Genomic DNA, 23,583 nt, shown 5'->3' on the forward strand with positions numbered 1-23,583 from the left:
CGCTACTGGGGCTTCGAAAGGACATATCTGTAAATGAATATGCTTTACAAAAACCTGTTTGTCATGCAAAAAATGATTCTGTGGTGACGTAAATCAAATGCCACTGAAAAACATGTAATTTCTGCATGAAAACAGTAGTTCAGGCAAGAATATAAATCATATATTAGAACTCAATTCAAGCTTGTAGAAATTAAAGCGTAAATCTCAACGATATAAAATTAAGTAAAACCTACTCAACTTTTCTAATACTGGTGTTCCCATCATCCACTGGGGTATGAATAATTAATAAGGTTGATTGTTCACTGTTTTCCAGCTGTTTTTACACTGTTTTATCATTTCGGTTGTTGTTAGGTTTGGTAACTTGCCATTTTGTGACATCTGGATTCATTTTCTACTCAAAATGACACATTCATACTCATAAACGATCTATCGAATGTTACCGTCATTGTGCACCGTCAAGTATTGAAGTCTCAGTGTCCGGGGATCATATTACTTCAATATCTATTGTGTTATTTACTTATATGTTTCTAAGTAAAGCATACACTTTAAAAGTGTGGTTTAATCCGGTGTTATATTGTGCGAGTAAAAAGTAAATTTACTTAACTTAGTTAAGTAGATGTTACTTAATTCAAAATGTGAATATTATAGTAAAATGTACTTAATTACTTCAATTAAATGTCAAATGAATGTTAAGTTCAATAGTAAGCATATTTTAATTGATAATAACAGGTAAGGTGTACAGAACAGTAGCAGTAAATTTTACTTAAAATGTGTTACTGCAAATTGTTACAAGGATTGTATTAAGAAAAGTTATTATTTTCAGTGAATGCTGTATAGTAAAATCTGTAAAATGTTTTTGCTTACATCATTTTATTAGGAGCACCGGCCTTCATTCATGAAATAAGTGTGTACATCATTCATAAAACAGTTTTTGAATTGAATGAATGAGGAATTGAAGTTACAGATGAGTTGCACTGTTCTGTTTCTTGTTTCATAAGTGAGGCTCAGTGAAGGCAGATAATAGAAGAGGAACGGACTTCTCTTCATTCTTGCGTTCTATTTCGAGGGTGTTTTTGAGTGGAGATGAGTCGAGACGTCCTTCATGCCGAGGTGTCTGCCGCGTTTATCAGAGGACCTTTGATAAAGTCCCTGCTATGCAGTCAAACACTGATAAAAGCCAAACAGATTCCCCACTTTCAACTCCCATTAAAGCACAACAGCTTTGTCTTACTTTAACATTACATGATCTGTTTTTGTTTAGCATTGCATGCACAATATTTTCTTATATTATTATGTCATATAAAGGTGAAACTCGAAAAATTAGAATATGGTGCAAAAGTTCATTTATTTCAGTAATTCAACTTAAAAGGTGAAACTAATATATTATATAGACTCATTACATGCAAAGTGAGATATTTCAAGCCTTTGTTATAAAATTAGAATATTGTGAAAAGGGTTTCATATCTGTAAGCCATAATCATCACAATTATAACAAATCATATAGTAATAATATAAAATAAAGTAATATTTTATGTTTGCTGAAAGAAGTCACTCCTCACTAAGGCTGCATTTATTTAATAAAAAATACAGTAAAATTGTGAAATATTATTACAATTTAAAATAGCTGTTTTCTCTGTGATTATATAGTGAAATGTAATTTATTTCCAGTGATCAAAGCTGTATTTTCAGCATCATTACTCCAGTCTTCAGTGTCACATGATCCTTCAGAAATCACTCTAATACGATGATTTGCTGCTCAAGTAATATTTTATAAATTTTGAAAAACAGCTGTGCTTCTTCGTATTTTTTATTTTCCAGGATTCTTTGAAGAATGGAATTTTAAATGTCTTAACTGTTACTTTTGATAAATGTAATGCATCCTTGCTGAATACTAGTTTTACATTCTTTCAAAGAAAAACAAATCTTGCATGAATGAAAACACAATGGGGTCCAAAAATCGGAGACCAGAAAATAACAAATGAAATATTTCTATTTTGCATATTTTTATTACAAATGATATGACAATTTGACCAAAAAATGCTAATTTGCTATAATTTGCAATAATTTGCAATGCTAATTTGTTATATAGAAACATAAAAAAGTAACCACATTAATTACAAGCTAAATTTGAGGATCATGCCTAATGTTAGAGGTATGTCTGATATATTTAAAGGATGGAAACAACCAAGGTGGTGTTAGTTTTCTATATAAGGATATTAACAACTAAAGGTTGTGTTGCTGACCCCACACTTCTTTTAACTCTTGATAATCCCTGTGCCTGTGTTCTTTCCTTTCACATCCTTATTTAGATCTCTGTTACCCTCTATAAAAACCAAGCACTAGTGGTTTGTGACTCTAAAGTTTCCTCAGCCGAGGAGTGTTCATCAACTCTCGCTGTACCTGGAAATTATCAAGCAGACACTATGGGTGATGCTATGATGGCACAGTTCGGAAAGGCTGCTCCCTTCCTGAGGAAGTCGGATAAAGAGCGTCTCGAAGCTCAGACAAGAGCCTTTGACATCAAGACCGAATGCTTTGTTGTGGATGAAAAGGTGGAGTTTATGAAGGGGAAAATTGTCAGCAAGGAAGGAGGGAAGGCTACCGTTAACACTGAGGATGGGAGAACAGTGACCGTCAAGGATGGAGACGTCCATCCCCAGAACCCGCCTAAATTCGATAAAATCGAAGACATGGCGATGCTCACTTTCCTTCACGAGCCTGCAGTGCTGTTCAACCTCAAAGAGCGTTATGCAGCCTGGATGATCTACACCTACTCGGGGCTGTTCTGTGTCACGGTCAACCCTTACAAGTGGTTACCTGTGTACGACTCAGAAGTAGTCTCTGCCTACAGAGGTAAGAAAAGAACAGAGGCCCCACCTCACATCTTTTCTATCTCAGATAATGCTTATCAATACATGTTAACCGATCGGGAGAACCAGTCGGTCCTCATCACTGGAGAATCCGGTGCTGGGAAGACCGTCAACACCAAGAGGGTCATCCAGTATTTTGCAAGCATTGCTGCCGCTGGTGGAGCGACTGGAAAGAAAGACTCTAGCAAGGGAACCCTGGAAGATCAGATTATTCAGGCTAATCCTGCACTGGAGGCTTTTGGCAATGCTAAAACACTCAGAAATGACAACTCTTCTCGCTTTGGGAAATTCATCCGCATTCATTTTGGGACAAGCGGCAAACTCGCTTCGGCTGACGTCGAAACATACCTGCTGGAGAAGTCTCGGGTGACCTTTCAGCTGAAGTCTGAGAGGAACTACCATATCTTCTTCCAAATACTGTCCAATGAAAAGCCTGAATTGCTGGACATGCTGTTGATAACTAATAATCCATATGACTACTCTTACATCTCCCAAGGAGAAGTAACCGTCGCATCCATCAATGACAACGAGGAGCTGATTGCTACTGACCAGGCATTTGATGTTCTTGGCTTCACATCTGAAGAAAAGATGGGAGTCTACAAGCTGACAGGTGCTATCATGCACTATGGCAATCTGAAATTCAAGCAGAAACAGCGTGAAGAGCAGGCAGAGCCTGACGGTACTGAAGATGCAGATAAGGCAGCTTATCTAATGGGGCTGAACTCTGCTGACCTTCTCAAAGGACTCTGCCATCCGAGGGTCAAGGTGGGCAATGAGTATGTTACTAAAGGACAGAGCGTGGACCAAGTGTATTACTCTGTTGGTGCACTGGCAAAGTCAGTGTATGAGAAAATGTTCAACTGGATGGTGGTAAGAATTAACCATTCCCTTGACACCAAGCAACATCGCCAGCATTTCATTGGTGTGCTAGACATAGCAGGCTTTGAGATCTTTGATTTCAACACATTTGAACAACTCTGCATCAATTTTACAAATGAAAAGCTGCAACAGTTTTTCAATCATCACATGTTTGTCCTGGAACAAGAGGAATATAAAAAAGAGGGAATTGATTGGGAGTTTATTGACTTTGGGATGGATCTGCAAGCTTGCATCGAATTGATTGAGAAACCCCTAGGGATCATGTCCATTCTGGAGGAAGAGTGTATGTTTCCAAAGGCCAGCGATCAGACTTTCAAAGCAAAGCTGTATGACAACCACCTGGGCAAGACAAACATTTTCCAGAAGCCACGAGTTGTGAAGGGAAAGGCAGAGGCACACTTTGCCTTAGCCCATTATGCAGGTACTGTTGACTATAATATTAGCGGCTGGCTGGTGAAAAACAGAGACCCATTAAATGAAACAGTAGTCGGGCTCTATCAGAAGTCTTCTTTGAAGTTGTTGAGTCTTCTATTCTCAAGTTATGCAGGAGATGCATCTGAAAAGTCAGGTGGGAAAGGGGCCAAGAAGAAGGGGTCATCTTTTCAGACAGTGTCTGCCCTGCACAGAGAAAACCTCAACAAATTAATGACCAATCTGAAAACCACACACCCACACTTTGTTCGCTGTTTGATTCCAAATGAGAGCAAGATTCCTGGAATCATGGACAACTGCCTGGTCATGCACCAGCTTCGCTGCAATGGTGTACTAGAGGGTATTAGGATTTGCAGAAAAGGATTCCCAAACAGAATCCTCTATGGGGATTTCAAACAGAGGTACAGAATCCTAAATGCATCTGCCATCCCAGAAGGACAGTTCCTTGAGAACAAGAAGAGTGCCGAGAAGCTATTGGGGTCACTAGACATTGACCACACCCAATACAAATTTGGCAACACAAAAGTCTTTTTTAAAGCTGGCCTGCTCGGTACGTTAGAGGAGATGCGAGATGACCAACTCGCTCGTATCCTCACTGGGATCCAAGCTTACACTCGTGGATTACTGATGAGAATCGAGTACCAGAAACTGGTGGAGCGCAGAGATGCCCTCATGGTCATTCAGTGGAACCTTCGGTCCTTCCTCGGTGTGAAAAACTGGCCGTGGATGAAATTATTCTTTAAGATAAAACCCTTGCTGAAGAGTGCTGAGTCTGAAAAGGAGATGGCAAACATGAAAGACGAATTCAATAAGTTAAAGGAAGCTTTGGAGAAATCTGAGGCCAGGAGGAAAGAGTTAGAAGAGAAAATGGTCAGTCTGCTTCAAGAGAAGAATGATGTGTTCCTTCAGCTGCAATCTGAGCAAGACACCCTAACTGACGCTGAGGAACGATGTGAACAGCTCATAAAAAGCAAGATCCAACTAGAAGCCAAAGTCAAAGAGCTGTCAGAACGTATAGATGACGAGGAAGAGATAAATGCAGACCTCACAGCTAAGAAACGCAAGTTGGAGGATGAATGTTCAGAGCTCAAGAGAGATATAGATGACCTGGAGCTGACACTGGCCAAGGTGGAAAAGGAAAAACATGCCACTGAGAACAAAGTAAAGAATCTGACTGAGGAAATGGCATCCCTTGATGAAAACATAATGAAACTCACCAAAGAGAAAAAAGCTCTACAAGAGGCTCACCAGCAAACACTGGATGACCTTCAAAGTGAGGAGGACAAAGTCAATGCATTGACAAAAGCTAAAGTTAAGCTTGAACAACAGGTGGATGACCTTGAGGGCTCATTGGAACAGGAAAAAAAAGTTAGGATGGACTTGGAGCGCAGCAAGAGAAAACTGGAAGGAGATGTAAAACTGACTCAGGAGAATGTTATGGATTTGGAGAATGACAAACAGCAGCTAGAGGAAAAACTTAAAAAGAAAGACTTTGAAATGAATCAGCTGAATGGAAAGATTGAAGATGAGCAAACGGCTTCAGTGCAGTTGCAGAAAAAATTAAAAGAAAATCAAGCTCGAATCGAAGAACTGGAGGAGGAGCTGGATGCGGAACGTGCGGCTCGTGCAAAGGTGGAGAAACAGCGATCTGATATTTCCCGAGAACTGGAAGACATCAGCGAGCGCCTGGAGGAGGCAGGTGGGGCAACATCTGTTCAGGTAGAACTCAGTAAAAAAAGGGAGGCTGAGTTTCAGAGGTTACGGCGGGACCTCGAGGAATCCACCCTTCAGCATGAGACCACTACCGCCTCTCTTCGGAAGAAGCATGCAGACAGTGTTGCTGAACTAGGGGAACAGATTGACAATTTGCAAAGGGTAAAACAAAAGTTAGAGAAAGACAAAGTTGAATTGAAGCTGGAATTGGATGACCTTTCCTCAAACATGGAGAGCGTTGTAAAGGCCAAGGTAAATCTTGAAAAGATGTGCCGTTCACTGGAAGATCAGATGAATGAGCATAGGTCGAAATCTGAAGAAGCCCAGAGAGCTCTTAATGATTTGTCTACCCAGAAAGCCAAGCTGCTGACTGAAAATGGGGAACTTGGACGACAAATGGAGGAGAAGGAATGTCTGATTTCCCAACTCACTAGAGGAAAGACTTCCTACACACAGCAACTTGAAGATCTGAGGAGGCAACTTGAGGAAGAGGTGAAAGCAAAAAATGCTCTTGCTCACGCTGTACAGTCAGCCCGTCATGATTGTGACTTACTCAGGGAGCAATTCGAAGAGGAGCAAGAAGCAAAAGCTGAGCTCCAACGAGCCTTATCAAAGGCCAATACAGAGGTAGCAACATGGAGGGCGAGGTATGAGACTGACGGGATTCAGAAGACCGAGGAACTGGAGGAAGCCAAAAAGAAACTTGTTCAAAAATTGCAAGAAGCAGAGGACGCAGTGGAAGCAGTGAATGCGAAGTGTTCTTCTCTTGAGAAAACAAAACATAGGCTACAAAACGAGATTGAAGATCTGATGCTAGACCTCGAACGGTCAAATGCAGCGTCTGCCGCCCTGGACAAAAAACAGAGATCATTCGACAAAGTCATTGCAGAGTGTAAACAAAAGTATGAAGAGTCACAATGTGAGCTCGAGGGAGCGCAAAAGGAAGCTCGCAGCTTAAGTACCGAGCTCTTTAAGCTGAAGAATTCCTATGAAGAAACTCTAGATCACCTTGAGACCATCAAGAGGGAAAACAAGAATCTACAGGAGGAAATCTCTGACTTGACGGATCAAGTGGGGGAAGGACGAAAGAGTGTTCATGAGTTGGAAAAACTGAGGAAACAGTTAGAACAGGAGAAAGCCGAGTTGCAGTCCGCACTAGAAGAAGCTGATGCTTCAGTTGAGCACGAGGAGGGTAAGATCCTACGAGCTCAGCTGGAGTTCAACCAGATGAAGGCAGATGTTGAGCGTAAGATGGCTGAGAAGGATGAGGAAATGGAACAAGCTAAAAGAAACTACCAACGCATGGTTGAGTCCTTGCAGGCTTCTCTTGAGGCAGAGACGAGAAGCCGTAATGAAGCCTTGAGAGTAAAAAAGAAGATGGAGGGAGACCTTAATGAAATGGAAATTCAATTAAGCCAGGCCAACAGACAGGCATCTGATGCCCAGAAGCAGCTGAAGATGATCCAATCTTGCCTAAAAGACACTCAACTCCAGATGGACGACACACTTCACAGTAATGATGATCTCAAAGAAAACATTGCCTTGTTTGAGCGGAGGAACAACCTGATTCAAGCAGAACTAGAAGAGCTGAGAGCCGTGCTGGAACAGACAGAGAGGGTTCGCAAACTAGCAGAGCAAGAACTTACTGAAGCAACTGAGAGGATGCAACTCTTGCACTCCCAAAACACTAGCCTCATCAACCAAAAGAAGAAGCAAGAATCAGATCTTCTTCAGCTGCAAAATGAAATGGAGGAGCTGGTGCAAGAGAACCGCAATGCAGATGAAAAGGCGAAAAAAGCCATCACTGATGCCGCTATGATGGCTGAGGAGTTGAAGAAAGAGCAAGACACTAGTGCACACCTTGAAAGGATGAAAAAGAACATGGAACAGACCATTAAGGACTTACAGCACCGTCTTGATGAAGCCGAGCAAGTCGCTATGAAAGGAGGGAAGAAGCAGCTACAGAAAATGGAGGCACGTATCCGTGACCTTGAGAATGAGTTGGACGCGGAGCAAAAGCGAGGCTCTGAGGCCATTAAAGGTGTGAGAAAGTATGATCGACGCATTAAGGAGCTGACTTATCAGACAGACGAGGATCGCAAAAACTTGGCAAGGCTGCAGGACTTGGTGGACAAGCTACAACTGAAAGTAAAATCCTACAAACGGTCTGCTGAGGAAGCCGAGGAACAGGCAAATGCCAACTTGGCTAAATTACGCAAACTGCAGCACGAGCTAGAAGAGGCAGAAGAGCGCGCAGACATCGCAGAATCTCAAGTAAACAAACTGCGTGCTAAAACAAGAGATGGAGTACCTGGGAAGAAATCCCTGGATGAGTAATGTTCAGTCTTGAGTAGTTGTGCAATCACACCTAGATTTGTTTGTTCACTAGTTTTAAGATTAGCACATCTACAAATACACTTTATTTTACAATTGTGGCTAAAGCTTTAAACATTAGTCAAACCATAAATGGTCACCCATTTTGGTGTCTGCATCAAAAAAACTTGCTAATTCATAAATAAAAAAACGTATTAAATGCAAGTGTCTACTTTCATGTTTCAAATAACTTAACATTTTCAAAGTGTAAAATTGTCATTCAGTGTAATGGTCTCTGGACTTTGATTTTACCATTACATCTTTAAATAAACATAAAATACCAATATTTGTTTTCTTGGCATTTTCAAATAAGTGTTGGCTGTGTTATATTACAAGGACTGTCTTGCTGGGTTTTTTTTTCAATATTGAAATAACCCGGGGACTTTTGTCCTGAATCCAGCTTTTAATGTTGTTTATGTGTCTATGTGGTGTTTTTAATACGCTTTAAGACAAACCATGTGTAAGTTCATAAGTCGACAGCATTGCTGAGTATTTTCTGCTTAAAACTGCAGTGAACCAAAGACAGTCTCAAAAACACGGTTTGAAATCGCTGGTGTTTCTGACGTCACAAACGACCTTGTAACCAATCAGATCAACGTGTGATCGTCAACCAGTGGATCTCTGAGCTGAGGGAGTGGGGGCGGGGCTCATTTGCATATTCATACAACCGCGCATACTAAATGAGGCGAGGGTGTCGAGTTACATTCAAGATATTTTAAGGCATGAACCTTTTTGTGTCACCCACCCAAATGTGATTGAACAATAACATAAAACCAACACTCAAGATTGAAATTTTTGCTTAGAATTTAAAAAATAAATGTACATGTTAAAACTAGGGCTGTCAAATGATTAATCGTGATTAATCACATCCAAAATAAAAGTTTTTTTACACAATATATGTGGGTGCACTGTGTATAATTATTTTATATATATAAATACACACACATGCTTGTATATATTTAAGAAATATTTTCATGTATATACTGTATATAGATTTATATATAATTTATATTATATATAAATATAAATATTTTATATATAAATAATATTTTTTTCTTAAATATACATGCATGTGTGTGTATTTATATATATACAAAATAATTATACACAGTGCACCCACATATATTATGTAAAAAAAACTTTTATTTTGGATGTGATTAATCGTGATTAATCATTTGACAGCCCTAGTTAAAACCAAAATAAAAGAAAATACTTTTAAATCACAAATCCTATTCTTGTTCATCACACTACAAGATATGGCAACACAATATATGAAGACAAAAAAAAAAGACAAGACTTCAGTTATTCCAGTTATTTTCACATTTTATTTTAGCTGACCAAAAGCAATTGAAAAATTGTTTCAGGCCAACCACATTTCAAATGGGAGCAGCATTTCATACAAAAATAGGACAAACATGTGACCATCTCTTCAGCAGTGACGACAAACTGGAAAAAGAAACATCTAAAACTATTCAAATTAGAATCATTTCAACACTTCTGCAACTCAGTAAAATACAAGTTATTTACATTTCTCACAGAAGATATCACACATATTTAATCTTCAAAGCATCTCTCTCTCTAAACTTCCCTTTTTTATCAAACACTGCATATTTACATTTAATACAATCCATAACCGTTACAAAAAGAGCAGCATTTCTTTAAAAGCCTTTGCAAGCTCGTTCTATACGCTTCTTTTCCAATTGCATGTTTTAGTCTGACATGATCAACTGTATATATATATACACAAACATAAAATATATATTGATTTACAGTATAAATCAGAGACAACCGACATGCTTCCGTCAATCAAAAGACGTGACTTAAACACAGCAGTTCGTTTTTCATAGTAATAGCAGTATAGATGGTTACACTGGGCCAGATATCCCAACAATTTAATAAGTTACAGAAAACATGCAAATATTGCAGTCATTTTGTAGATCATAGATCATAAACTATGGGCAGGAGACGCACGGACGAGGAAAGTACTTGCATTGAGGTGGACAGGATTATACTTGTGGACAATTCTTTTTTTAAACCAAATTAGGTTTTATTATTTAAGCCAATACAATTCAAGTAGACAACAGAAACTTTTGGAAAACATAATTGGGTTTCTGTCCACCATATTCATTGCACAAGATGATGTCAGTTTAACACTGGGCCGAGATATCGCAACCTTTCAGGCAATTTCACCAGCAGCTTCAACTAAAAAAAGTAAAAGAATAACTAAAAGACTAAATTCCCCAGTGACAGAATCACATTTGTCAATGTCTAGGTGGGGTTGAGAGAACAATGAGATGAAAGTCAACCAAAAAAATACATAAAATGACCTAAGACATTACAGTCTTGCTTTCATTCACATGGACTTAAAAATGCGGTCCGACCAGACTAAAGTTACCAAAGAGGAATTGGTTTAGACACTCGTTTCTCTTCAACGCAGCAAAAAAATACCAAATTCAAAGCAAGTTTTTCTAGTTCTGCCAAGTAAAAACCAAAGGTGCCAACAACAGTGACAGCTGTCGATAATATCAAGACTTTCAGACGTCGGACTCTTACTTTCAGCTGTTCTCGTAAGGCAGAAACAGGGAACGATTATTAAATATATAAAAAAATATATTTACAAATGCAGATCTCAAGTCATTTTACAGGGTTGTGCGATTGCATTAACAGTGGACAGACGTGCTCGAACTGTTTGATTAGTAACAGCCATGATTCAAGAAGTGCTCTACTTCAAAACTAAGTCAAAGACGAGTGACTGGAGAAAGTTACTCACAGACTGGACGGCTGCGTTTGTATCGGCGCGTGACGAGGAGCCGTCTCGCAATCTTTAGGAGCTTCGTCCGAGCGTACGTACAGAAGGAAGAGGGTGACCGTGGCGAACGTTGCAGCGTTGACCGGGAAGGCCCGGAGGAGAGTGGAAGTAAGTCCACGAGTAAAAACTCGCCAGCCTTCGCGCTGGATGCTCTTCCTCGTGCAGTCCATGATGCTGCTGTACTGGTACTTTCCCCCGACGCCGTCGGCCTGGAGCCGGGATTTGATCACATCCACGGGATACGTGGAAAGCCAAGACGCGATTCCCGACATCCCGCCAGCGAACAGGAGTTTGGGAATCATGTACGGATCCTCCGGTTCGCAACCGAGCGAGCGCGTCAGGAGATCGTATGCTAGGAAGTAAACGCCGAATCCTGGCGTCTCCCGGATTAGAGTCGTGACCATTCCCCTGTTGACGCCGCGTATTCCCTCGCGCTGGTAGATGCGAGCAAGGCAATCCAACGAGTTCTTATACACTTTCCGTGAGGAGGACTTCTTCTCGCCCGTCCCTTGCATCTGCATTCGGGTTTTGGCCAGCTCCATCGGGCAGCAGATCACGCACTGGATGGTGCCGGCCGCCGCTCCGGCGAGGAACTGGTTCAACGGCGTGTCTTCGCCCAGCCTGCGCATGGTGTTGCCCTGCACGCCGAACACGATGGCGTTGATGAAGGTCAGACCCATCATGGGCGAACCAATGCCTTTATAAAGGCCAGACATCTGCGGGAAAGGGGGAGCGTAATGTCAAGTCTTTAAAGCTGCAGTCCGTAGCTTTTTTTGGGTTAAAAATTATCCAAAATACATATTTGATAAAATACATAACCAGCCAGTGTTCAAAACTATCTGCTTGCCTTAGCTCGATGCAAAACGGTAAGCTTGTAATAATGTTTTTAATTTTAGTGGTACTGGTGGATTTCCGCGGGAGATTCGAGCATGTCTTTGCGTCATTACGTCACATCTGTACACATAAAGAAGGAGTCTCGGCTAGTATAAGCTATATTGCGTGTGAGGATGTTGGAGGTAGAGATTTATAGCCTTTTCTCACAGCACTTGATATAATTAAACTTATCAATTTGATGGCGGATCCAGAAAGGTTCAAACGACGATCATCATCAGTGACGACTAGAGACTCACCCGCTGTAACATGCAAAAGACTTCGTTCGGACTTCGGAGTGGCTACAGAAAAAAAGAGACTGCAACCGGACCCATGCGAAAACAAGGATAATATCGGAAGGACATTACATGATGTAGTCACGCAATGCTTGCTGACGTTGTTAACATTAACAATTTGAGAACATAGTATAGCTACTTTGCACGGTTTTGCGTGAAATGATAACTTATAAGCAATTGTTAGATTTAATCAGCGCGATTTACTGCAATGTCAGAACCAGAACAAAAGTGAATGTTTCTTACTAGTTCAGATGACATTTCCCGGTGAAAATTCTTATGTTGGTCATACTTCCAAAAAGAATAATCTGTGATTCTGAATGACAATATCCACATCGGCGCGGTGACTGACAGCTGCACACTCTCCTCAAACACTGTTCATCCGCGCTGTGCCGTGTCGAGGGTGTTGAACTACAACCCACGTAAAGTTGATAATTCCGCGAATGACTGCAATTGCAGATTTCGAACAGAGATGGCGACAAAGAGGAAAAATGCCGGACTGCAGCTTTAACAATATAGAGTTTCACAGTGATAACAGGAGATTACAGTAACACAGACTGTTATACAGAGAACTAGAATAAAGTTATTGTCCAGATAAAGTTAGTTGTGATTGAGTCACTTCTGTTGTAAAGATCATTAGTTATTAACTTAGCGGCCGCTGACGCGACACCGCTCTAGCAGAAAACCCTTAAAGCAACACTGTGTAACTTTTTTTGTTTATTCTTAGCTAAAAACACTTAGTTCTTTCAAAAATATATGTGCTCATTAATGTACATTTACTTCGTTCAAGTAATAAAGTATTCTCGTGAGTGTATAATATGCCATTGAAAACACATACGGGTAAGGGGTTCTAATGTCGGTCGCCATGTTGCCCCTCCATCTTGAAAGTACATTAGCCAAAGAGGGACATACCCGTTAATTCAAGCTTTGCCTTTCGCGTTTTAACACTCGATGGCACCGTGTCGAATGTCAAGAGAGGGATTGCTTGAGACTGATATATAAAAACCTGAAAGTCTTTTTGAAATCTGTTGCTGATGGAGGATCACTCTTATTCTCGAGGATACGTATCAGAGTCGCCAAGGAAGCGAAAAAGAGAATTAAGACGGAAAATGATATAGCCTACAATGTAAACTTTGCCTTATGCTAGTGATGTCGTACAACATACAGAATAACGACAGCACTGATAAAAGATTTACTAAGATTAGCTCGCATTCGTCTGGGAACCTGATAACTGATGTTAGCAATGAAATGGTAAAAAAAAATAACGAAAACATACAACTATTATTCATTTTACATAGATGTCATAACCTAAATGTTACCTGACAAATTAAATAACTGCAAATTATAATAGTTTTCTAAAATAACCTCATCACTTGAAGGAACACTCATGGACGAGGTCGAACTGGAAGCCGTGTTAATCTTGGACTACATTGGCCACCGTAGGAGTTAAAACGAAATCGGAATTGAGAGGAACAGAAACTAATATTCCCTGGATGGTCATTTACCTTTTCACCGCTAGATGGGGGTAAAAATCACACAGTGTAGCTTTAAAGGGATAGTTCACCCAAACATGTAAACTCTGTCAGTAATGACTCTCCCTCGTGTTGTTCAACCCCGTCAGACGTTCCTTCATCTTCGGGACACAAATGAAGATATTTGTGATTAAATCTGAGAGCTGTCTCACTCCTCCATAGGCTTCTATTGTAATTGAAACTTGCCGGAACAGAAAGTTATTAAAGACATTGTTAAAATAGTCCGAGTGACTACAGCGGCTCAACCTTAAGTTTATCAAGCGGCGAGAAATGCTGAGTAAGAAAAGCATTTTTTGCGGTGTGGTGCACATTGAGTCCACACGTCCCAGATGTGGGCCGACACTACGCTGTCTGGGAAACTCAATAATGACACTATTGTCTTTTTAGAGCCGCTTTACAGAAGAATTTTAATTACTCCTATATAGTCTTGTGAAGTTTGGTGAAGCATTGATGCTGTTATTTCCCTGTTAATTACTGTGAAGCTGCTTTGAGAGCATTTTTACTGTAGAAATAAAGGTGAATGTAGAAATAAAGGTGAATGTAGAAATGAAGGTGAATGTGGAGGCTGTGCTTCTTCCACCACAGTCGAATGTGACCTAGATTTGAAGATTTTCTCACATACGTGACACAGATTTGGGTTTTGGTGTCAGAGTGAACAGGGGGAAAAAAGTTACTAATATGGAGCTTCTTATTTCACTCAAATATACTGAATAATTCCTGAAAGTAATATAATAATACATTTAATTTATATATACACTACTGTTTAAAAGTTTGGACCTCTAACTCAGCAAAGGCTGCTTTAATTTGATCCAAAATACAATAAAATTGTCAAAATATGAAATATTATTCAGATGTAAAAAGCAGAAAGTGTAATTTATTCCTGTGATCAAAGCTGTATTTTCAGCATCATTACTCCAGTCTTCAGTGTCACATGATCCTTCAGAAATCACTCTAATATGAGGATCTGATGATCAAGAAACATTTATGGTTATGATCAATTTATCGCATCCTTTTTTTAATAAAAATATTACTTTCTTTATATATATATATATATATATATATATATATATTGTGAAAAAACGCAAGGAGCTTTACAGAAAATCATAAAGTAAATGTGTATAATATCTTAATATATATGCCTTATGGTCACATTTAGTACTTTATACAGTAAAAATATATAAATATATAATATTATAAAGCAGCTTCACAGTAAAAAAAAAACAGGAAAGTAACTGCATTAAATATGAGTCTGATTCAAACTGAGCTGTGGAAAGATACTAGTGTGATTATTCAGCTTAGTGTTGAACACATAAACATGCATGTAAACAGAAGAATGCAAGTATAAGTGTATATAAAGTGAATATAAGTGTCCACTCACGGACTCTTGCCGGATGATGGATTGGAAACAGTGAAAGGTTCCTCGGTAAAGAGGTTTATCCACACTCTGGACCTGCAGTCGAACCTACAGGAGACACAGTCTGGTTACAACAAACCTTTAGTGTTTACTTGCCTATCACAACAGATGAAGCGCATAGCATTCAAAACCACGGCTGGTTGAAGGAAAAGCTGTAGTTTCAAACTTTGTAAGAAGAAATCCTACAACAAACTTACGGTCACTGGATAAAAAAAATAATATAACAATGTATAAACCTGTAAAAAAGGTAATATACTGCGGTATACATTACCACCTATTAAAAAACAATGTAATCATTCAAATATTGTCATTTATCATTTAAATCTTGTGCCAAGTAGGTTTTTTCCAAGTAGGGCCTGAATATTCAAGACAAGCAAGCAAAATAAAAATAAGCTTCAAAACAAATAATACAGAAACAATTGCAACAAACATACAAATTGAGTGTTATACCTTTTTTTTAGGTATAACAGCAGTATTAGTAATTATATTGCAAAACATCATGTTTTTTGCATTAGATATAACATATTACATGAACAGTTGAACCAAAAATATTTTTAAAAATAAAATAATTTATAATATTGAATAAAAAATAAATTAAAGAAATAATAATAATAACAATAATAATACACACACACACAAATTTATATTTATTTATATCAAATATATTCATTCATATATATATATATATATATATATATATATATATATATATATATATATGAATGAATAAATATATTTATATAAATATATATACATCTGTGTGTGTGTGTGTATTAATTTTTCTTTTAATAAATTTTTTATTCAATATTATAAATTATATTTTTTTTTTGGTAACACTTTATTTGAAGGTGCTTGTAATAAGCAGTAATTAACAGTTAATAAGACACTTATAAGACATTATAAGATGCATATAAGCATTAACTAATGATAATAAATAAATTACATTTAATAATACATTTCTCAAGTATCAATACATTGCACTTTTAGAACAGCCGAACACACATAAGTGGTAACACTAACTCCCAGTCACTTAAAAATGGACCTTCCCAAGAGGGAGTAGTTTCCCTGATCTCTTCAGGGCCTGGACCTTTAATTAACCCTTATATGAAGTAGTTAATGCTTATATGCATCTTATAAGGTCTTATAAGTGTCTTATTAACTGTTAATTACTGCTTATTACAAGCACCTTAAAATAAAGTGTTACCTTTTTTAAATATTTTTGGTTCAACTGTTCATGTAATATGTTATATCTAATGCAAAAAACATGATGTTATATATATATATACAAATTTGCTAATACAGTGTATTTATATATATATATTAAGGACGCACAATATATCGGCCACCATATCGGTATCGGCCAATATATGAGCATTTTTAATGTTATAGTTATCGGCCTGGTAAGAAACTTTGGACGATATATTAAAGCCGATAAATAATGGATTACTCGCATCAAAAGAGGACAGACATGTGCAGCGCAAGTCTGTCCTATCGGCTGCATTACAGTATAATGAAAACAGTTCAATCGTATGTTTGGGACGTGGCTTTAGGTTTGACTTTTGTTTTTGTAATCAGGCTCTCAAAAATTACATACAAATTTGGATTAAGATTTATCGGGCAATCGACTTTTAAACAAAGAATTATCGATATCGGTGCATCCCTAATATATATTTATACAAATACATATACATAATTATTCGATATATATATATATATACATATATTTTTATTTTATTATTACACATATAAACAAGGCAATTCACATTTCACAACACATCATCCCTAAGTTAGCAGCATCACTATGTTTAGTCAGTAGCACCGGTAGTAACTGAGCACACCGCGGGTATGATGTGCTTTCACAGAATGATTTATTTATAAGTCATGTTTAAGTCACAGGGTTCAGCATGAAACGGAGATGATCGGAGTAAAGTGTCACGACAGACAACAGCCTCGCGTCGCCAAACGCCAGCCAGAAATAGCAATGATGAGCGTTTGCTGTGGTTTATAGAGGAGTCAGCAGCGGGACACGGAGGAGACGTACCTTCACTGTGTCGAAGGGATGTCCGACGAGAACACCGGCAGCTCCTGAACACACACACACACACACACAGGACTTTAGAGGATTCATGACAAAACACTGGATATTTATGTCAAACAATATTATGAAACAATTAGTGCTGGGCAACGAGTAATCGCATCCAAAATAAAAGTTTGTGTTTACATAATATAAGTGTGTGTACTGTGTATAATTTATTCTGTATATATAAATACACACATATACATGTATATATTTAAGAAAAATGTTATTTATATATAAAATATTTATATTTTTATGATGTATAAAATATATACATGCACATATTTCTTAAATATATACATGTATGTGTGTATTTATATATACAAAATAATTACACACACACACACATATATATATCATGTAAACACACACACACACACACACACACACACACACACACATCTTTGTAGGGACTCTCCATAGGCATAATGGTTTTTATACTCTACAAACTGTATATTCTGTCCCCTTACACTGCCCTTATCCCTAAACCTACCCATCACACACACACACACACACACACACACACACACTGCAGCTATCCCTAAACCTGCCCATCACACACAACTTTCTGTATTTTTACATTTTCAAAAAACATTACTTATTATGATTTATACGCTGTTTTCCTCATGGGGACCGCTGGCTGGGCCCCACAATGTAGGTGATTTCAGGTTTCACTATACTTGTGGGGTCATTTGGTCCCCACAATGTAATATAAACATGAACACACACACACACACAGACTCACATACACACAGACACACACACACACACAGAGACACACACACCATTAGATATGAGTGGCTACATACTGAACCTGCCATGAGGACCAGTGCTAATCCACATGACCGAACACGTTCACACACACGTAATCAAAACCAAAGGCGTCGGCCAGGCCTGACCAATCAGCACGCAGCATTCACTACACACTCATGTCATCAGGGTTACTGCATGATGATGCTGATATTCACTATATATTTGCTGCCGCTATGCAAATTAAAACATATTCGGAAATGTGATTCATTTCACACAGTCAATTTACCCAAATCAATCACTAATGTTCACGAAAGTCTCTGTGTGCATGGAATATTTTATGTTAAAAATATATTTAATAATGTGCAAGTAAATAGCGGTTTAGTATTGAATATCGTTATATAAAAAAAATATTAAATATAGCATTAAATTGAGTAAAAAACTGTGGAAAACGTGCTTTGCTTGTTTAAATAGATTTTATTTGTATTATATGTGTGTGTTTATGGCATGCATTTACATATAAATATATATAAATTAAATTATACAATTATTTCTCATATATATATATACACATTAACGTATTAATGCATTTATATACATACAATTATATTCTATTTTTTTTAAATTATATTCTATTACACACACATATATATATATATATATATATATATGAGAAATATAATATAATGTGTATATATATATATATATATGCATAAAAACATACAAATTATATATATATATATATATATATATATATATATATATATATATATTAAAATCTTTGCTAACCTGCACATTATGTTGTGCTGAAAGTGTTAAGGAATACGGCTGGAAAGTGATATAGATATCTGAATTATGACTGAATTCCTGTTAAGGCCGTATTTTAGTATAAACACTGGTCATAATCAAACCAAAACGAGGACAATAACTCATATTTACTGTATGTCTATCTTTAATTTCTTCATTCGGCCAAAAAAAAACAACAACAGTAAAACATGATCCACCCGACCGGTTTACCAGTGATTACTGTACTCGATTTACAGTCTCTTTCTAATGATTGGCCTTATGCATTTATCAAACATTTCTGCTTGCTATTTGGGGAATGAACCGAATGCTATGATTGGTCGAACTCTCTATGATTGATTTGTGTACTGCGCGTTCACAGAGGTTTCACATTTATGCATTTATCCAAAGCGACTTGCATTGTATTTCAAGGCACACATTTACATCCTCATCAGTTCTGTCTTTCTCTGGGAATCGAACCCATGACCTTGGCGTTGCAAGCGCCATCGCTCGACTGTTTGAGCTTCAGCATAGCTGTGTTAGCGTAGTTTAGAGTGACATATCGATCTGCACAACATCGATATGTTGTGCTGATCCACCATAATGTGTTCCAACATTTCTGAAGCACTTCATCTTGGCGTCTGTAAAATGAAACACAAGCCGATATGAAGGCGCAGCCCTCGTCCCGCCGCTGGATTGGCTCGCGCAGGGGTGTGTGTGTGTGTGTGTGTGCCGGGAGTTTTACGGGACATGGACAGGTTATTCTGGGATCTTCCGGGAAACACATTTCACAGCACTTCAAGCATGTCTGTTATTTGCACAAGAGAATAGAAGGACTTCAAGGAGGCTTGTAGGTTACATATTCATTCAAAAATCAATCATAAGCTTTCACTTAGACTGTGCCATATTCAGACAATCAGTGTGTGAATGTGTTTTCCACGACCCTGAAGGCCCAGACCACCACAGACGCCCCTGACCCGATATTCATGATCAAAGCAATCTTTTTACAGTTAAACGCTTTATGATGCATCTACATTACAATGTGCTATAAATAATAAAAAGACCAAATCTTGAGCAAATGAAACACATTGATTCCTTGAATGTGTGTATATTCGTTCAGCTATATTCTGTACATTACATTACACGTGACATCAACTTATCAAAGGTTTAAATGTAAACAGCCTTTAGAATCTTTCAGAAGAACGTTGACATTGTAACCAATTTAGAACGTCACAATCAATCAGTCACAATGTAACATTCCATTCCTTCGAACGCAGCGGAACAGAATTCCATCACGTGACATCAACCACTTCAACAAAGTATCGTTCAATACTTAACAATATATATATATATATATATATATATATATATATATATATATTTTTTTTTTTTTTTTAGGTAGCTAAACAAATATTAAGAAAAATAAAAGTTATAGACAGATAGATGACAGAATATTAATTCTTCGATTATATTAGCTCTTTGGCACATTACATAGAGCTTAATACTAGGCATTTCAGAAACACAATAAACAAAAACTCAACTATATCACGTGTCCTGCTTGACGTGGCTTCCTGTTCCACTACAAATAATTCAGCATGAGTGAATAAATCGATCCGTGTAAATTACAGAGTAGCCCCAGAGTGCAGTCTGGACGATGGGGCGGGGCGACACTTTTAGGTGGGGCGACACGTGTCGCTCCGCCCACACCCGATTTTATTGGTTTATAATACAGCAATCTTATTGGCATAGACGCTTGAGCCACGAGCATGCGCATTCTTTTATGTACGAGTTTATGAATTATCTATGACGCTGTTTGGCCGTAGTGGGCGTGGTTTCAGCGCAGCCAGTGGACACGCCCCCAGCGTTTGAGAGCAGAGATTACTGCTCATTTTTTCAAGATTTTGATTTATGTACTTGCTGGCTTTTTTTATCATTCAAATTTTGGCTGGGTGACTAATAACACATTTTTCTGTGGTGTGACAAACTCAAAACACATACTTAATTTTGACTTTACAGGGACTTTAAGTGATAACCATTGCGATTTCAGTAACGATCAATTGGATAATGTTTTGATGAACTTACGAATCAAGTTAGAGGAAGTTACTGTCAAAATGTATTCACAATTCACATCGTTTCAAAGCAGCTTTACAAAAAGTCATATTGTAAGCTTTAATATTGAGCAGTTTTATGGCTTGGCTATATCATATGTTGCTGATAAATAATACACTGTTTGAGATTTAGCCTAGCTATACTATATTAATTTACCCTACAGATAAGTCAGTGCCACTTTTGATGGGCAATGAGAATGACTGCATGAAATTACTGGCAGATCAAAGGAGAGATCATTTCTATGTGGGCTGATTTAGACAATATTTGTCCGCATGTCATGCAGAGCTCAATTAATCGTGCTTCTTCGTTTTTCCATTAGGATCAGTGAATAAACACAAACTCGGGATTTTGCACAAATTATGATAATTCCCTGTATTTCAGTAAAACAAAGGATAATCCGAAAGTGTGTTTTATTTTATTTTTATATTTATTTTATTACAGCCTGTTATAATTGCACAGATTTATAGCAGCGTGTTTTTTTATGGTTATGCAGCTAGCCTATATGTGAGTGTTAATATTTGTAACCATTTTTATCCAGTAGCCTACATGAACATGAACAGTAGCCACCATGCGATGGTGGATGAATAAACAATTGGATTTTTAATATAGCCTACTGATGTCACAGTCACAGATAGACAGTCGTACATAACCGGTTGACACACTTATTAGAAAACATGAATCTTTAAAAAATATAACATAAGGCTTTACAGAACCAATAGGCCCTCATTTTGTATGAACAGGTAATCAACCAGGAAACGTGTTTGCCATTAAACATTTTATTTGCACTTTGTACCAAATAAATAATGCAAGCATTGGACAATCTCGTTAAAAAAATGACAACAAAAAACGGTCATGCTTTAGAATTTAAAATCAGCTGCTTACATTCTTACAGTCAATTATCATCATTTGCGAGTTTGTGCTGATCCATCGATCCTGATAGAAATATGAAGAAGCCAAGTGAATGACGCACTAATCTAATGTAAAACATCTCCCTGAAGTACAAGTGGGTCACCAAGCGTTCGTTTTTAAACAATAACTTAATCTATACTGTGTCTTAAGTATAATAAAGTATTAGCCAATAGATATTAACAAAAATTACCATGGTAAACTGATAATAAGATACGATTAAAGTTAGCATTTAATTTTTCTTTGATACGGCCAAATCATTCACAAAATCGTACATTAAGGAATGCGCATGCTCAGACCTGAATCGTTTACACCAATAAGATTGCGGTATTATAAACCAATTAAATTGGGGGTGGGCGGAGCGACACGTGTCGCCCGGCCTAAAAGTGTCGCCCCGCCCCATCGTCCAGACTGCACTCTGGGGTACTACAAATTACATGACATAACTGAAGTTCAAAATAAACTTTATACACATGCATGATTAATTACTGCACTTAAACTATATGAATGACCGGATCTGATTACAAGTCTATCTACTTTGATCCATCTGCTGTGCTGGCCACAAACCCTCACGCACAGGACGAGGGTTAACAGCCCCTCTTAACGAGCTTAACCGAGTCTTAATCTACTGATTCACACAACAGACATGACATGAATGTAGTCTACTGTATCCTGCACTAGTAGTGATGTATCTTACCTCCTAAACAGCCAGCAAGGAAGTCCATCACTGCTTCGAGCTGACAGAAAGCTTCCCTAGACGAGCTCAGAGATGTGTGTCAGAGTTAGCTGTTCTCAGGCCTGTCCTGTGAGAGTTGCAGCAGAAGCGAAGCAGAAACTCGCTGTCGTGCACGAGCTCTGCGCTAACTCGAGGTCTCTAATCAGGTCGTAGTGGAAAATTTCGCCTGCTCGCTTTACCACAGCCTGCTGGCTTCTCTGTCTATTTGTGTCCGGGCTTCTGGTGTGTGTGCAGGAGGTGTGTGTGTGCGCGCCCAATCGCGACTCGCGGATTTAAAAAAGGATTCCTGTTCCTCTCTCCGGTGACTCTTTGCGTGGGCGAAGGTGTGTTGTTAATATTCACAAAGTCAATTAATTTCTATTGGATGGTTAACAAATACGTCATCACTAGGTTTTTAATATTCAGAGGCCAATCCTTCGCCATAGGAAGTTACCTAATTAATATTTACGATCTCGCCTTCGCCGTAGTAGCGCTAGCGTTTTGGGAGTCGGTTCGTTCGGATGGTTCATTTCAGTGAATTGCTCGACTGATTCGGTTTTTACTCAACAAAATGTTTCCTTGTTTTTAGATAAATAAATATGTGGTATAGTCCTGTTGTTGTCGCTATATGTTCTAGATCGTAGTTCGTCTATTAGCTTGCGCACTTCGTGCGAACGCTTTACGAATCGATTCAATAGAATCTTTCGAAAGGAATCACGTCACAAAGATTCATTGGACTCGTAATTTCTCTTCCGCGTTGCATCAGCATGTGTGTCTTCTAAAAGCGAATGGTGCAATGCGTGTACGAATCAATTCACTCTGTCTGTATGTAATCACTTCGAACTAATTAAATAAAGGTTTATTCATCAAATGCGCAACAATGGAATGCAACTAATCACCTGTTATGGAAATGAGCTCACATGATAGAAATAACAAAACCACGAGTTGTACAGTCAAATAAAGTTGAAGGATAAAATAGAGATAGCGTATTAAACATGCACGACTGCCAATAAAAAGCAAGTTTCTCATTATTGCTGTTAAATCGGAACATGCACGAA

The 23,583-nt window shown here is 38.1% G+C and overlaps 2 protein-coding genes and 1 long non-coding RNA gene across 3 annotated transcripts; 2 read left to right on the plus strand and 1 right to left on the minus strand.

Annotated features, from left to right (window-relative positions):
• The first annotated feature begins 2,319 nt into the window (after positions 1-2,319).
• Positions 2,320-8,241, plus strand: myh6 (myosin, heavy chain 6, cardiac muscle, alpha). The gene has a single exon (XM_056247172.1). It carries the CDS (start codon positions 2,424-2,426, stop codon positions 8,229-8,231), a length of 5,808 nt encoding a protein of 1,935 aa, XP_056103147.1. The 5' UTR covers positions 2,320-2,423; the 3' UTR covers positions 8,232-8,241.
• Positions 8,242-10,954: 2,713 nt separating this feature from the next.
• On the minus strand, positions 10,955-22,615 carry slc25a29 (solute carrier family 25 member 29). Its single transcript, XM_056247186.1, has 4 exons — positions 22,508-22,615; positions 17,227-17,270; positions 15,150-15,233; positions 10,955-11,792 (listed from the first exon to the last, which is right to left on the minus strand). The coding sequence occupies exons 1-4, from the start codon at positions 22,533-22,535 to the stop codon at positions 11,034-11,036; spliced, it is 915 nt and encodes a 304-aa protein (XP_056103161.1). The 5' UTR covers positions 22,536-22,615; the 3' UTR covers positions 10,955-11,033.
• On the plus strand, positions 13,088-13,771 carry LOC130082341 (uncharacterized). Its single transcript, XR_008806758.1, has 2 exons — positions 13,088-13,177; positions 13,619-13,771. It is a non-coding gene; the product is annotated as an uncharacterized LOC130082341 (long non-coding RNA).
• Positions 22,616-23,583: the final 968 nt, after the last annotated feature.

Source organism: Rhinichthys klamathensis, unplaced genomic scaffold (assembly GCF_029890125.1).
Source record: "Rhinichthys klamathensis goyatoka isolate OS25496 unplaced genomic scaffold, OSU_Roscu_1.1 h1tg000043l_1, whole genome shotgun sequence".
Taxonomy (NCBI): domain Eukaryota; kingdom Metazoa; phylum Chordata; class Actinopteri; order Cypriniformes; family Leuciscidae; genus Rhinichthys; species Rhinichthys klamathensis.